Source organism: Nerophis lumbriciformis, linkage group LG23, assembly GCF_033978685.3.
Source record: "Nerophis lumbriciformis linkage group LG23, RoL_Nlum_v2.1, whole genome shotgun sequence".
Taxonomy (NCBI): Eukaryota; Metazoa; Chordata; class Actinopteri; order Syngnathiformes; family Syngnathidae; genus Nerophis; species Nerophis lumbriciformis.
Genome location: NC_084570.2, coordinates 37,898,115 through 37,912,199, shown reverse-complemented (window position 1 = coordinate 37,912,199; position 14,085 = coordinate 37,898,115). Strand labels below are relative to the sequence as shown.

Below are 14,085 nucleotides of genomic sequence, written 5' to 3'. Positions count from 1 at the left end.
ACAGTTTAAGAAAAACCTTTCTCAACCAGCTATTGCAAGGAATTTGGGGATTTCACCATCTACGGTCTGTAATATCATCAAAGGGTTCAGAGAATCTGGAGAAATCACTGCACGTAAGCAGCCAAGCCCGTGACCTTCGATCCTTCGGGCTGTACTGCATCAACAAGCGACATCAGTGTGTAAAGGATATCACCACATGGGCTCAGGAACACTTCTGAAACCCACTGTCAGTAACTACAGTTGGTCGCTACATCTGTAAGTGCAAGTTAAAACTCCTATGCAAGGCGAAAACAGTTTATCACCAACACCCAGAAACGCCGTCGGCTTTGCTGGGCCTGAGCTCATCTAAGATGAACTGATACAAAGTGGAAAAGTTTTCTGTGATCTGACGAGTCCACATTTCAAATTGTTTTTGGAAACTGTGGACGTCGTGTCCTCCGGACCAAAGAGGAAAAGAACCATCCGGATTGTTATAGGCGCAAAGTTGAAAAGCCAGCATCTGTGATGGTATGGGGGTGTATTAGTGCCAAAGACATGGGTAACTTACACATCTGTGAAGGCGCCATTAATGCTGAAAGGTACATACAGGTTTTGGAGCAACATATGTTGCCATCCAAGCAACGTAACAATGGACGCCCCTGCTTATTTCAGCAAGACAATGCCAAGCCACGTGTTACATCAACGTAGCTTCATAGTAAAAGAGTGTGGGTACTAGACTGGCCTGCCTGTAGTCCAGACCTGTCTCCCATTGGAAAATGTGTGGCGCATTATGAAGCCTAAAATACCACAACGGAGACCCCCGGACTGTTGAACAACTTAAGCTGTACATCAAGCAAGAATGGGAAATAATTCCACCTGAGAAGCTTAAAAAATGTGTCTCCTCAGTTCCCAAACGTTTACTGAGTGTTGTTAAAAGGAAAGGTGATGTAACACAATGGTGAACATGCCCTTTCCCAACTACTTTGGCACGTGTTGCAGCCATGAAATTCTAAGTTAATTATTATTTGCAAAAAAAAAAAAAAAGTTTATGAGTTTGAACATCAAATATCTTGTCTTTGTAGTGCATTCAATTGAATATGGGTTGAAAAGGATTTGCAAATCATTGTATTCCGTTTATATTTACATCTAACACAATTTCCCAACTCATATGGAAACGGGGTTTGTAGTTGAGTTATCAGACATATGTTTGGATGCAACATCTGGTTTAGTAGTAGAAGTAGTATTATAAACAGTAAGTAGTACTATTAGCAGCAGTAGTAGTAGTAGTTGAGTTATCAGACATGTGTTTGCACGTAGCATCTGGTTTAGTAGTAGTAGTATAAACAGTAAGTAGTAGTAGTAGTTGAGTTATCAGACTAGGTTTAGACACAGTATCTGGTTTAGTAGTAATAGTAGTACAAACAGTCAGTAGTACTAGTAGTAGTTGAGTTATCAGACTAGTTTAGCAGCAAGAGAATAAAGGTGTTTGTTGGGTGATGATAAGTGAAGAATAAAGTTCAGTAACAACCTCAACACGTCTCCATCCCAGCCGACTACAGCACCAGTGAGATGCTGGTCAACATGGGCAACCTGCCGCTGGACGAGTTCTACCCGGCGGTGGCCATCGTCACGCTGATGCGCATCCTGAGGGACCCCTCCCTGTCCAACCATCACACCATGGTGGTCCAGGCCGTCACCTTCATCTTCAAGTCCCTGGGCCTCAAGTGTGTCCAGTTCCTGCCACAGGTCATGCCGGCCTTCCTCAACGTAATCCGCGTGTGCGACGCCAGCATCCGAGAGGTAGGTGGCGCCAGAGACCGCCGGTTGTGGTTTGGCGGTGATTGACCTCCTTGTGTTCCTCCAGTTCCTCTTCCAGCAGATGGGAATGGTGGTGTGCTTTGTGAAAATCCACATCCGCCCCTACATGGATGACATCTTTACCCTCATCAGAGTGAGTTGACTTCCTGTCCTGCTAATTACGCCCTCACGGATGTCTTCTTTATTGATTAGTCTGGCCTGACTGCACCTTTTTATTTCACTGTGTTTTCTTTGGTTGATTCAGTAAAGATGTTGTGGGGCGAATACACAACTATTATTATTAAGAAGTAGTGAAAACCTGGGGTATCCAAACTACTGTCAGCCTTTTCAATTTGGCCCGCAAGACTTCATGAGTTCATCACAGTACTTTCAATTTAATCTTAAATATCAGGCGCTCCCTGAATGCCACATATTTGCTGCCATCTTGTGGACAATGTGATTTAAATCAGATCAATGACCCTTGGATGTACCTTGAAACAAAAGCAATGCATTTACTTGTATGACACAATCCAAACAACCTTCCCTAGTCATGCTGCAAAAAAAAAGAAATGCAACTAACAGAAATTTAATAACAACCTGCTCACTGAACTTTTTGGATATTATAAAAATTGTCCAACCACCATAAAACATTTCTAAATTACACCCATTTAAACCCATTTAAATAAATATACAAATATATGTAAATATATGTATGTATATATATATATATATATATATATATATATATATATATATATATATATATATATATATATATATATATATATATATATATATATATATATGTGTATGTGTGTGTGTTTATGTGTATATATATATGTATGTATATATGTTTGTATGTATGTATATATGTATGTATATATATGTATGTGTACATATGTATGTGTATATGTATATATGTAGTATGTGTATATATATATATATATATATGTATGTGTATGTTACATATATATGTAACATACACATACATATATATAATGAAACAAATATATACCCGCTACCACCAAACCCCGTCCCCCCAACCCTGCCACCCCACACATCAAACCCTGAATTCATAAAAAAGTGCATGTTAGATTTTTTTAATAAATCTTTTCTTGCGGCCCAGCCTCACCCAGTTTCTGCATCCAGTGGGCCCCAGGTAAATTGAGTTTGAGACCCCTGGCATAGATCCAACGAATCGATGACTAAATTAATCGCCAACTATTTGTATAATCGATTTAATCGATTAGTTGTTGCAGCCATATATATATATATATATATATATATATGTGTGTGTATATATATACAGTATGTGTGTATATATGTATATATATATATGTGTATATATGTATGTATTAGAGATGCGCGGTTTGCGGGCACAACCGCGGAGTCTGCGGATTATCCGCGGATCTGAAACGACGTGGTCGCATGGTGATGCGGGTGTGGTTCTCCCAAGGATGCAGACGGCTTCGGACACAGCTTGCAGGTAGGAACATAATTTATTGAACATATAAATCGTACGGGGATCAAACAAAAGACGTGCAAAAGGCAAAAACAAAAGGACTAGCGTGGGAGCTAGCAGGCAAAATGGCATAGCGTGAAAAGCTAGCGGAATCTAAGTTGTCGTTATCAGTTGTATGGGAACAAACTAGGAAGCCAGGCCGAGTGAGGCCAGGGCAAAGACTAAATAGCCCTCTGATTAGTGCCCGGGCAACAGGTGCGCGTCCCGAACACTAACCAGAGGCAGGTGCGTACAATCTGCCGTCATGGCAACAGAAACAAACTAAACTCAAGGTGCTGAAAACACGTGACACAAACATAAACAAACTATGATCCGGGCAGCGGATCGTAACAGGATCGGGCGGATGAAATAAAAAAAAAATTAGATTTTATCCTCGGGTCGGGTCGGGCGATTGAAATTTTAAAAAATTTGATTTTAAATAGATTCAGGCGGGTGGCAGTTAAACCAATTCGGAAATATATATACATAGTTAAATGTTGTTACCCACATACGAAAAACGAGCAGGCACCTGCTGCATATGCCACAACAGAAGAAAAAAAAAGAAAAGAGATGGACACTTTTACGGAGCGGAGAAGGGACGCCTCGCCGGGGTCCGGGACCGAGGCCCCTTCCCCCGAGAGGGCCCCACCGGGAGCCGTAGCTGAGGCGATCCGCGAGAAGGGCCCGACGCACGTCCAGGGTCACTACCGCGCCCACCGCACCGACACCCCGCCTCGTCCGCCTTCGCCGCGGCCGGCGTCACGCGCAGCAGGTAAGCAGCTTACCTGCCCGCCACCCCCGTGGCCGGGGGCTCGTAACATGGGTCACTCCGCGCGCTCCGCCCGCGCAGCTTCCCTGCCCGCCACCCCTGTTGCCGGGGGCGCGTAACAGGGGTCACTCCGCGCGCAGTGCGCTCACGAAAGGGGTGGGGCTCACCCTGGTTGATATAGAGAGCAGGACGGTGGCCATGGAAGTCGGAACCCGCTAAGGAGTGTGTAACAACCCACCTGCCGAATCAACTAGCCCTGAAAATGGATGGCGCTGGAGCGTCGGGCCCATACCTGGCCGTCGCCGGCAGCGAGACGCGCTTGGAGGTGCGCTCTGCGCGGCTCCCATATGATTGCGCACTGGTGTGCGTCTGGGTCGTGACAGCGTGGCACGCGAAAGTCTGTGCTGCATTGGATCAGTCTCTTTTCTTTAACAGGCAAAAGCTTTATAACCTCACCATACCTGCCAACTTTTGAAATCAGAAAAACCTAGTAGCCAGGGTCCAAGGGCCGCAGGCCCCGGTAGGTCCAGGACAAAGTCCTGGTGGAGGGTTCAGGGCTTCGCCCCCCCGACGCAAAATGATTATTAGCATTCAGACAGGTTAAAATGTTGCTAAAACCATCACTTTTCTATCAGTCACAGTGACTTTTCAAAACAAAAATATTACAGCAAAAATCATATGGGTTGATTGGCATGTTTATTCTGTAAGCTAACTTCAATAGTTTGAAATTATTTTGACAGTTAATGCCAGTTATCCTGTCAACCTTTCACAAGACTTCAATTTGTTGATTGAAAGTATAAACAGTATAAACACTTTTTACAGTAAACAAATGGTAAAACAGTACTAAACAATTACATTAAAAAAAAAAATTGGTGTCATTATTAACTTTCTGTCCAAGCTTGTATAATCTACTGCCTTGTTCAATTGTAAAAAATATTCTGTGCCTAAAATTCACATTTCTATCACAATTATCATACTGTAAACATGGTAAGCTAACTTCATTAAAATTAATAGTCCTGTCAATAGCATGGAATTACAATTCAAATGTAGTTTTTTTGTAAGCCTTTCAAAAGAATTCAAAATATGAAAAATTAATGACACTTGAAAAGTGGCACATCACATCTCTAATGTAATCATTTGAACTTTTCAACAGAAATAGCACTGCAAAAATATTAAGGACATACTTCTGTATTTTGGTAGTTATGCTGTCAACATTTAACAAGATTTCTTCAACTTGGACTTGAAAGCATAAATAGTATAAACACTTTTAACAGTATGTCGTGCTGTGAAATACAGCCGACAGGATTGCGCACCAAACACGAAGCAAGGCCAAAGTGCATGCATGGTGCAGGAGAACAAAGGACTTCTTTCATTTAAGGTTTGTGATAAACCATCAAACTCATTCGTTAAAAGGACTCTATAGTAATATAAAGCAAATTTTTCTGGACATTATCATGCAAGAAAAGTTTATTTTTGGGACCGCGATCACCGCGTAATGATTTTTAAAGGTTGCATTACAAACATTTAACTGTCCCATGTGATCAGCCAGTGCGATTGGAAATCCATGCTCAATTATTGCTTCCGTAAATAAAACTTCGGCATTTATCACATCCAAAGAATCTGTTTGGGCGACGAAAAACGTTGAAAGTTTTCCACTTGTATCGCTAGCAACGGCATTAGACTTGTGTTTTTTTGTCCCAACGTGGTCTTTTACATCGCTAATTCCTCCGTGTCCGATCGAAAAATCTTGTCTGCACAAGGTGCAATTCGCGTAGTTTTCACCCTTTTTTTTTTTTTAATTAATGAAAAACCGTATTTTTTATCACTGCAACCGTAACCCGGAATAGGTTGATGAAAACCGTACGAATTACGGGAAAACCGGAGTAGTTGGCAGGTATGCCTCACTAATGCCTTGCATCATCTATATTAGATATATAACAACGGGCGGGTGCGGGCGGATGGCGGGCGGGTGCAATTCTGATCAAACGTTACATCGGGTGGATGGCGGATGGTTGACGACTTTCTGACGCGGTTGCGGATGAAATAAATTGCCTATCCGCGCATCTCTAGTATGTATGTATGTGTATATATATGTATGTGTGTATATATATATGTGTATGTATATATATTAATATATATATGTGTGTATATATATATATATATAATATGTGTATGTATATATGTGTGTGTATATGTATGTGTGTGTGTGTTTGTGTATATATATATGTGTGTGTGTGTGTGTATACGTGTATATAAATGTGTGTGTATATGTGTATATATATGTGTGTGTATATATGTATATATATATGTGTATGTATGTATGTGTGTATATATATATATATATATATATACCGGTGTGTATATATATATATATATACATACATAAATACACTGTACATACATATACATATTATATATATACTGTACAAATTTTTTTTAGCCCGATGCGGCCCCAGGTCAAGAAGTTTGGACACCCCTGTCCTAAGTCACGCAAAGTCTTCCCGTCACATTTCGGTGTAGCGCACAACACGCTCGCTCCACTAACCGGAATCAGCGATTGTCAAATATCCAATCAGGTCAACAGTAAATTCTTTCCACTTGTACACTCAGCGGGTTACGCGCGGTTACCAGGTCTGCAGGTATGCTTTCCACTCCCAACGTCCAGTTCTTTCCCGCCGCCAGTACCGTCAATGACGGCGAATGGCTGCAAAAGCCATCGAGCACAAACCCACCTGTCTAAGCACGCAATTCAATAGCACGGCTGTCCTCGTACTCGCCGTTAAAGTCGCCTTTACAACGGGCCATAAATCCTGGAGAGGAATAATTGAGAGAAGCGGTCCCCCTTGTGTTCATAAAAGACGAGGGAAACAAAGAATCTATTCTTCTTTTTTTTTAAGCTGAGCTGCTGCAGCATCCAGAGGAGTGGGCTGGAATAGTCATGCAGGAAGTAGACCAGGACCTCTTGTCAGTGGACCAAATACACCTCCTGCGATATAGTGTTGTACACATCATGGAGGTGTGATACCATCTTACTCACCCTTTCATTCTGTCCCATTTTCTCTGCACTCCACCCAAGCTCTGGAATCCTTGCTGTGAATATTCTAAAACTGAATCACTCTCCATCATATCCAGGAGTTGGACCGGCGTTTAACAAGGTCACTCCTGTTTTGGAACAAACCGCCCGCTCACTCATCTGCTTTTTCCCTTTGTGCGCCGTCTTTTAGGTCGTGTGATGGAGAATATTGGCCTCATAAAAGCAAAATCTGGATTCACACCGCAGCTCTAAAGGGCCTCATTCAGATTTAGGGCCAACACCTGAAACAACTTGTACAAATTGCACATAAACGACTACATTAGCGTTAATCTTTGGTACACTTTCTCCAGTACACCATTGCTGGGTTGCCAGCCAGCGCCTCATAGAGGGCCGCCAAAAATACACTGCAAATTAATCGCTTCTTCAACATGGTTCACCAACCAAAACCTTGATATGTTTAGTAAGAGAAACAATGTAAACGTGAATAATTGGTTCTCGTCTCGACAAAAGTCCCTATTTTAGTAAAAAACTGTACACCTTGAAGACTCTATAATGTGCACCTTGAAGACTCTATAATGTGCCTATTTGGCCACCCATCAAAATAATCAGAATCAGGCTCGCTTAGGCATGGAGACTGTTTCTACAAACACATGTGAAAGAATGGGCCGCTCTCAGTGATTTCCAGCGTGGAACTGTCATAGGATGCCACCTGTGCAACAAATCCTGTCGTGAAATTTCCTCGCTCCTAAATATTCCAAAGTCAACTGTCGGCTTTGTTATAAAAAAAGTGAAGAGTTTGGTAACAACAGCAACTCAGCCACCAAGTGGTAGGCCAAGTAAACTGACAGAGAGGGGTCAGCGGATGCTGAAGCGCATAGTGCAAAGACTTTCTGCACAGTCAGTTGCTACAGAGCTCCAAACTTCATGTGACCTTCCAATTAGCCCACGTACAGTACGCAGAGAGCTTCATGGAATGGGTTTCCATGGCCGAGCAGCTGTATCTAAGCCATACATCACCAGTCCAATGCAAATTGTGGGAGGCAGTGGAGACGCGTTCTCTGGAGTGAAGAATCACACTTTTCCATCTGGCAATCTGATGGACCAGTCTGGGTTTGGAGGTTGCCAGGAGAACGCTACATTTCGGACTGCATTGTGCGGATTGTGAAATTTGGTGGAGGAGGAATTATGGTGTGGGGTTGTTTTTCAGGAGTTTGGCTTCACTCAGTGAAATGAACTTTGAAAGCTCCAAGATAGCAAAGCATTTGGACAATTCCATGCTCCCAACCCTGTGGGAACAGTTTGGAGCGGGCCCCTTCCTCTTCCAACATGACTGTGCACCAGTGCACAAAGACATGGATGACAGAGTCTGGTGTGGATGAGCTTGACTGGCCTGCACAGAGTCCTGACCTGAACCTGGATGAATTAGAACGGAGACTGAGAGCCAGGCCTTCTCGACCAACATCAGTGTGTGACCTCACCAATGCGCTTTGGAAGAATGGTGTAAAATTCCTATAAACACACTCCGCAACCTTGTGGACAGCCTTCCCAGAAGAGTTGAAGCTGCTATAGCTGCAAAAGGTGGACCGACATCATATTGAACCCTATGGGTTAGGAATGGGATGATATGTGAGTCAAGGCAGGTGGCCAAGTACTTTTGTCAATATAGTGTATATATACACTGTATATCATTAGCAGACCAAAATAACAAGGGGGTAATAGCTCAACAATCTTTTTTTATCCAAACACAAAATTACAGCAAGCTTAAATGTCAACACATACAAGTCTTGTTGGTGTGCTCAAAAAAAACAAAAACGGAAAATCATTTTACGTTGTGTGGGAATTTTTGTGGCATTGTTGAGCACCCTGGAAGTTTCTGAGTTATAAAAGAGCAGTGGCTTCACATAGTCACCGATAGCATTAGCACACACTAGCAGAATGAGGCAATCCTTCATCGGCTTGTGTCCCGGTACTGCCTTCTTCTTTCATTGTACCAAAGGTCCGCTGTGGCATTTTTTTGGTCTCATCACAATTTAAGACTTGCAAAAGAACGAATCCCCCTTCACTGATAACATCCTTAAAGTGAAAGCTTCAAGCTCCTGAAAATGTGTGTGTGGGATGTAAACGGGATGTGACCTAGGGGGCCCCGCCTCTTCAAAATGGCAAATAGAGCCGATCATGAAGCGAGGTTCCACTGTGCCGTACTCAGTTGTAATACAATTTTCCACCACTGGTGGCAGTAATGACAATATCAAACAGAAGAAGTCTGGCGCCAAAGTCATAGAGAAGTTTCTTAAGTGCAAAAATTATGACTGAAGTGGTGAAGCTGTGTTTTTATTTGCACTTTAATTTTATCGACAGTTTATAAAAAAAACACGTATATTATTATTTAGTTAGAATTGTATTTTGTTGAAATGTATTTTCTGTCAGTCCTTTTTTTGCAACATATTTGATTGGTACGGTATTTTCCGCATTATAAGGCGCACCTAAAAACCTCCAATTTTGTCAAAAGCTGACAGTGCGCCTTATATATGGACCAATATTGAGCTACAACAGGTCTCGCAACTACGAGACCTTCTTCTACTAAGCGCTTCTTCTTCTACGGGGGAAAATGAAGTCGGCGGCTGCTTACCGTAGAAGAAGAAGCGCTTCTTTTACGAGGGAAAATAAAGTCGGCGGCTTCTTACCGTAGAAGAAGCGCGCAGTGCATGCTGGGATGTATGACTGTGCGAGGCGTGCCGTATCATTTCCATTTGTGTGTTTATGTAAAGACCCCAAAATGGCTCCTTTTAAGATACACGCTTACGACGCAGAGTTTAAACTCAAGGCGATCAGTCACGCAGTAGAACACGGGAATAGAGCAACAGAGGGCATGTTGGATGCCGTATTCGCTCAACTGTTTAATTCGGACACTGAAGAAGAAGAATTCGAGGGATTCGTGGATGAGGAATAACTTCATAAAGTGAACTTTACATGTTTATTTTGTGTGTTGTGTTGTGTGACATTAACGTTTGAGCAACGTTGAGTTATTTATGTATTGTTATTGCTTTGCACTATTTCGAGTGTTACTATATTGTGATTGCACTAATGTTTGATTTACCGTAACAGTATCAGACTGTTTTTTACGTGTTTATTGAATCGAGGAAAAGTTCCCCTCCACTATGTGATATAAATGTTGCACTACATGTTGTACCTTGCTGTTGTTAAAAGATAAACGAAATACCACGTCACTGACTTTACCTCGGGGGAAAAAATAAAACAGCTGTTTATTCATTTTGGGAGTGAACAGAGTTGTCAGAACGCTGGTTTGTAATCTATTAATAAAGTTTGACTGACCTATCTGACTGTTTTGTTGACATTCCCTTTAGCGCAGCTCCATCTAATGGGTGCATAACGTAACCCCAGCCTCTACTGTAGCGTCTATTCTATGCGCCTTATAACGTGGTGCGCCTTGTAATGCGGTGCGCCTTATATATGAACAAAGTTTTAAAATAGGCCATTCATTGAAGGTGCGCCTTATAGTGCGGAAAACACGGTATTTATTTTTGTAATCAGCCTGACCTAAGCCTTGATAACAATCTTTGTGGTTTCCTATAATTTGACAAGGTTTGTTCTGTTCAACTGCAAGCAGGTTAGATAAAAATATTTTAATACATTCAAATCGAGAGTAAGATATTACTAATTCAGTGTCACATATTTAAGTGGGGGCAGCACGGTGGCAGCCTGACACCCCTGCCCTACTTTGGAAATGATTGTGGGCCGCCACAAAATAAACTCAGACAAATAGCATGGTGGGAGAGGGGTTAGTGCATCTGCCTCACAATACGAAGGTCCTGAGTAGTCTGGGGTTCAATCCCGGGCTCGGGATCTTTCTGTGTGGAGTTTGCATGTTCTCCCCGTGACTGCGTGGGTTCCCTCCGGGTACTCCGGCTTCCTCCCACTTCCAAAGACATGCACCTGGGGATAGGTTGATTGGCAACACTAAATTGGCCCTAGTGTGTTAATGTGAGTGTGAATGTTGTCTGTCTATCTGTGTTGGCCCTGCGATGAGGTGGCGACTTGTCCAGGGTGTACCCCGCTTTCCGCCCGATTGTAGCTGAAATAGGCTCCAGCGACCCCAAAGGGAATAAGCGGTAGAAAATGGATGGATGGATATTTAAGTGGGCCATGTGCCCCTCTGTAGTGGAAACGTCAAAAAGACTGCAATCTGTGGTCGAATACATGACCTCATTTGCATAAATGGCCTTAACATGTGTGTAGTTTTTCATGAGGAAAAAAAGTGACTATAAATATAAAAGAAAAAAAAATCTGTTTAGAAACACAAACTTTCTTCTCTCTCTCCTTTTTTTTAATTTAAATTTGTTCATGTAAAAAACAGCCGGAGCCTCCTGTAAGGGCTTTGAAAGAGAGGTTAGGGTGGACACTTGGACACCCGCTGCTCGTTGAGAAGAGCGATAGGTGCTTTCATATTTGAATCTCTAAAAATCTTCAATAAAACTCATAGAGTCTCTCGGTTTTAAGGGACATAGCTATCGATTGTTTTAGAAACTATTGATTAAATTGATTAATGGGATACAACACATTTTATAGCCTCAGTGCGTATTTTAGGGAAAATATTTTAAATAAAAAAAATCTGTTTGTCCTAGCCTTTATACGTATACTCTTTTTAAAATTGCACTTTTAAGATGTGTGCGTTATTAAATTTTTTTTTTTAATGTTCCGCTTCGATCACAACACACACTCAGTTGCAGCAGTCCGCATATTTAAAGTTCCACAGTCAGGATTTTATCTTTTTTCATGACATATTCTCATTCAACGACTTATCAAATCAACGGAATGTAAATCAAAGCTTCATTGAATGAATCAACCCCTAGTAGATTTGAGGCAAATCGCTTCTTTATTTTTCAAAAGACAGCCCAGAGGGGTCAAAATAGTCGCTGATCCCTCTTGCTACGTCTTCTTATTCTCTGGCAGGCCAGGTGAGCGTGTTGAGAAACACAGTACCAAGTTGTAGCGACAGGCTTCATTCTCAGTCGTGTTGAAATGTGTTGTACGTAAGAGCGGTTGGCCACATGGATTGGGGGGCCGCCACAAATAAATGATTGTACAAGAAACATTTCAACTTTGGGTCTAATCACAACAAATATGTTTGAATCTGCTTTCTGTAGGGACCAAGTGTGTGCATGTTGGACCAGATAACAAGGTGGTGCACAAAAAAAATACTTTTTTAAATTTAATGCTGATTCCAAATAAATTCAGTTTCATAATTTCAATAAGAATACATTTAAAAAAAATAAATTTTAGGCCACCTTCATGCAACCAAACTGTAACCTTAAAAAAAGTTTCATTATAAATACTGCTGCTCGAATCCTGACTAGAACCAGGAGAGTGGTCTACTGCTTACATGTTAGAACCATCTCCAGCTCTGAGAACCTCAGGGAGTGGTCTCCTGCTGACATGTTGGAACCATATGAACCATCTCCAGCTTTGACAACGTCAGGGAGTGGCCTCCTGCTGACATGTTAGAACCATCTCCAGCTCTGAGAACCTCATGGAGTGGTCTCCTGCTGACATGTTAGAACCATATGAACCATCTCCAGCTCTGAGAACCTCAGGGAGTGGTCTCTTGCTGACATGTTAGAACCATATAAACCATCTCCAGCTCTGAGAACCTCAGGGAGTGGTCCCCTGCTGACATGTTAGAACCATATGAACCATCTCCAGCTCTGAAAACCTCAGGAAGTGGTCTCGTGCTGGTGCCCAGGCCTTAAATCCATGCTGGAAACACTTTCATTGTGCTTATGACAACTGAAAGTATTTTATCTATCCTATTTGTTTTGTATTTGAAAGACCGTATAATAGTTATATATAATAACTGTCTGTAAGGCACCTTGAATTGTGTACAAATAAATAAAGGTGCCTTATGATACCAAATAATACATAGCTAGAATGGCCCAGATCTTCCCATCCCTGACGTGATGTAATGACCTGTGTGTTCCAGGAGTACTGGACCCCCAACAACCCCATGCAGAGCACTATCATCCTCCTCATCGAGCAGATCGTGGTGGCGCTGGGCGGCGAGTTCAAACTCTACCTGCCTCAGCTCATCCCGCACATGCTGCGCGTCTTCATGCACGACAACAGCACCGGGCGCGGCGTCACCATCAAGGTAGGCAAACAACAACGATCTTTGCTTTCTGGGCCGCAGACCACTCGCTACAAGTATGCTGGTGTAAAAAAAAAACCAAAAAAACCTGCAAGGAGATGGGCATGAGTGGCGCTCATGCATGTATCAGGACCCGGTCGCCCGTCTCTCATTCTTTTGTCCAACTGAAAGTTGACTTCACTCTCTCTCCAGGCTAGTACTTCATGACACTAGTAATATTATAATATGTGTGTACATATTAGGGTAGTCCCGATACCAATATTTTGGTACCAGTACCAAAATGTATTTTGATACTTTTCTAAACAAAGGGGACCATAAAAAATGTCATTATTGGCTTTTTTTTTTTACAAAAAATCTTAGGGTACATGAAACATATGTTTATTATTGCAATTGTGTCCTTAAATAGAATAGTGAACATACTAGACAACTTGTCTTTTAGTAGTAAGTAAACACACAAAGACTCCTAATTAGTCTGCTGACGTATGCAGTAACATATTGTGTCATTTATCCACCTATTATTTTGTCTACATTATGAGGGACAAACTGTAAAAATTGATTATTAATCCACTTGTTCATTTACTGTTAAAATCTGCTTATTTTCTCTTTTAACATGTTCTACCTACACTTCTGTTAAAATGTAATAATCACTTATTCTTCTCTTCTTTGATACTTTACATTAGTTTTGGATGATACCACAAATTTGGGTATCGATCCAATACCAAGCAGTTACAGGATCATACATTGGTCATATTCAAAGCCCTCATGTGTCCAGGGACGTATTTCCTGACTTTATAAACAAAATATGATTTTTTTAAAAAGGAAATACATTTTGTGACGATAAA

At 41.7% G+C, this 14,085-nt stretch overlaps 1 protein-coding gene across 1 annotated transcript in view; it reads left to right on the top strand.

The window, feature by feature from the left end:
* The window catches only part of mtor (mechanistic target of rapamycin kinase), a 277,393-nt gene that overhangs the window by 59,901 nt on the left and 203,407 nt on the right, over window positions 1-14,085 (top strand). Inside the window, exons 19-21 of the mRNA XM_061985591.2 lie at window positions 1,529-1,779; window positions 1,844-1,930; window positions 13,079-13,246. Of these exons, the coding sequence (XP_061841575.1) occupies window positions 1,529-1,779; window positions 1,844-1,930; window positions 13,079-13,246 (506 nt within the window). The remainder of the gene's footprint in view (window positions 1-1,528; window positions 1,780-1,843; window positions 1,931-13,078; window positions 13,247-14,085) is intronic.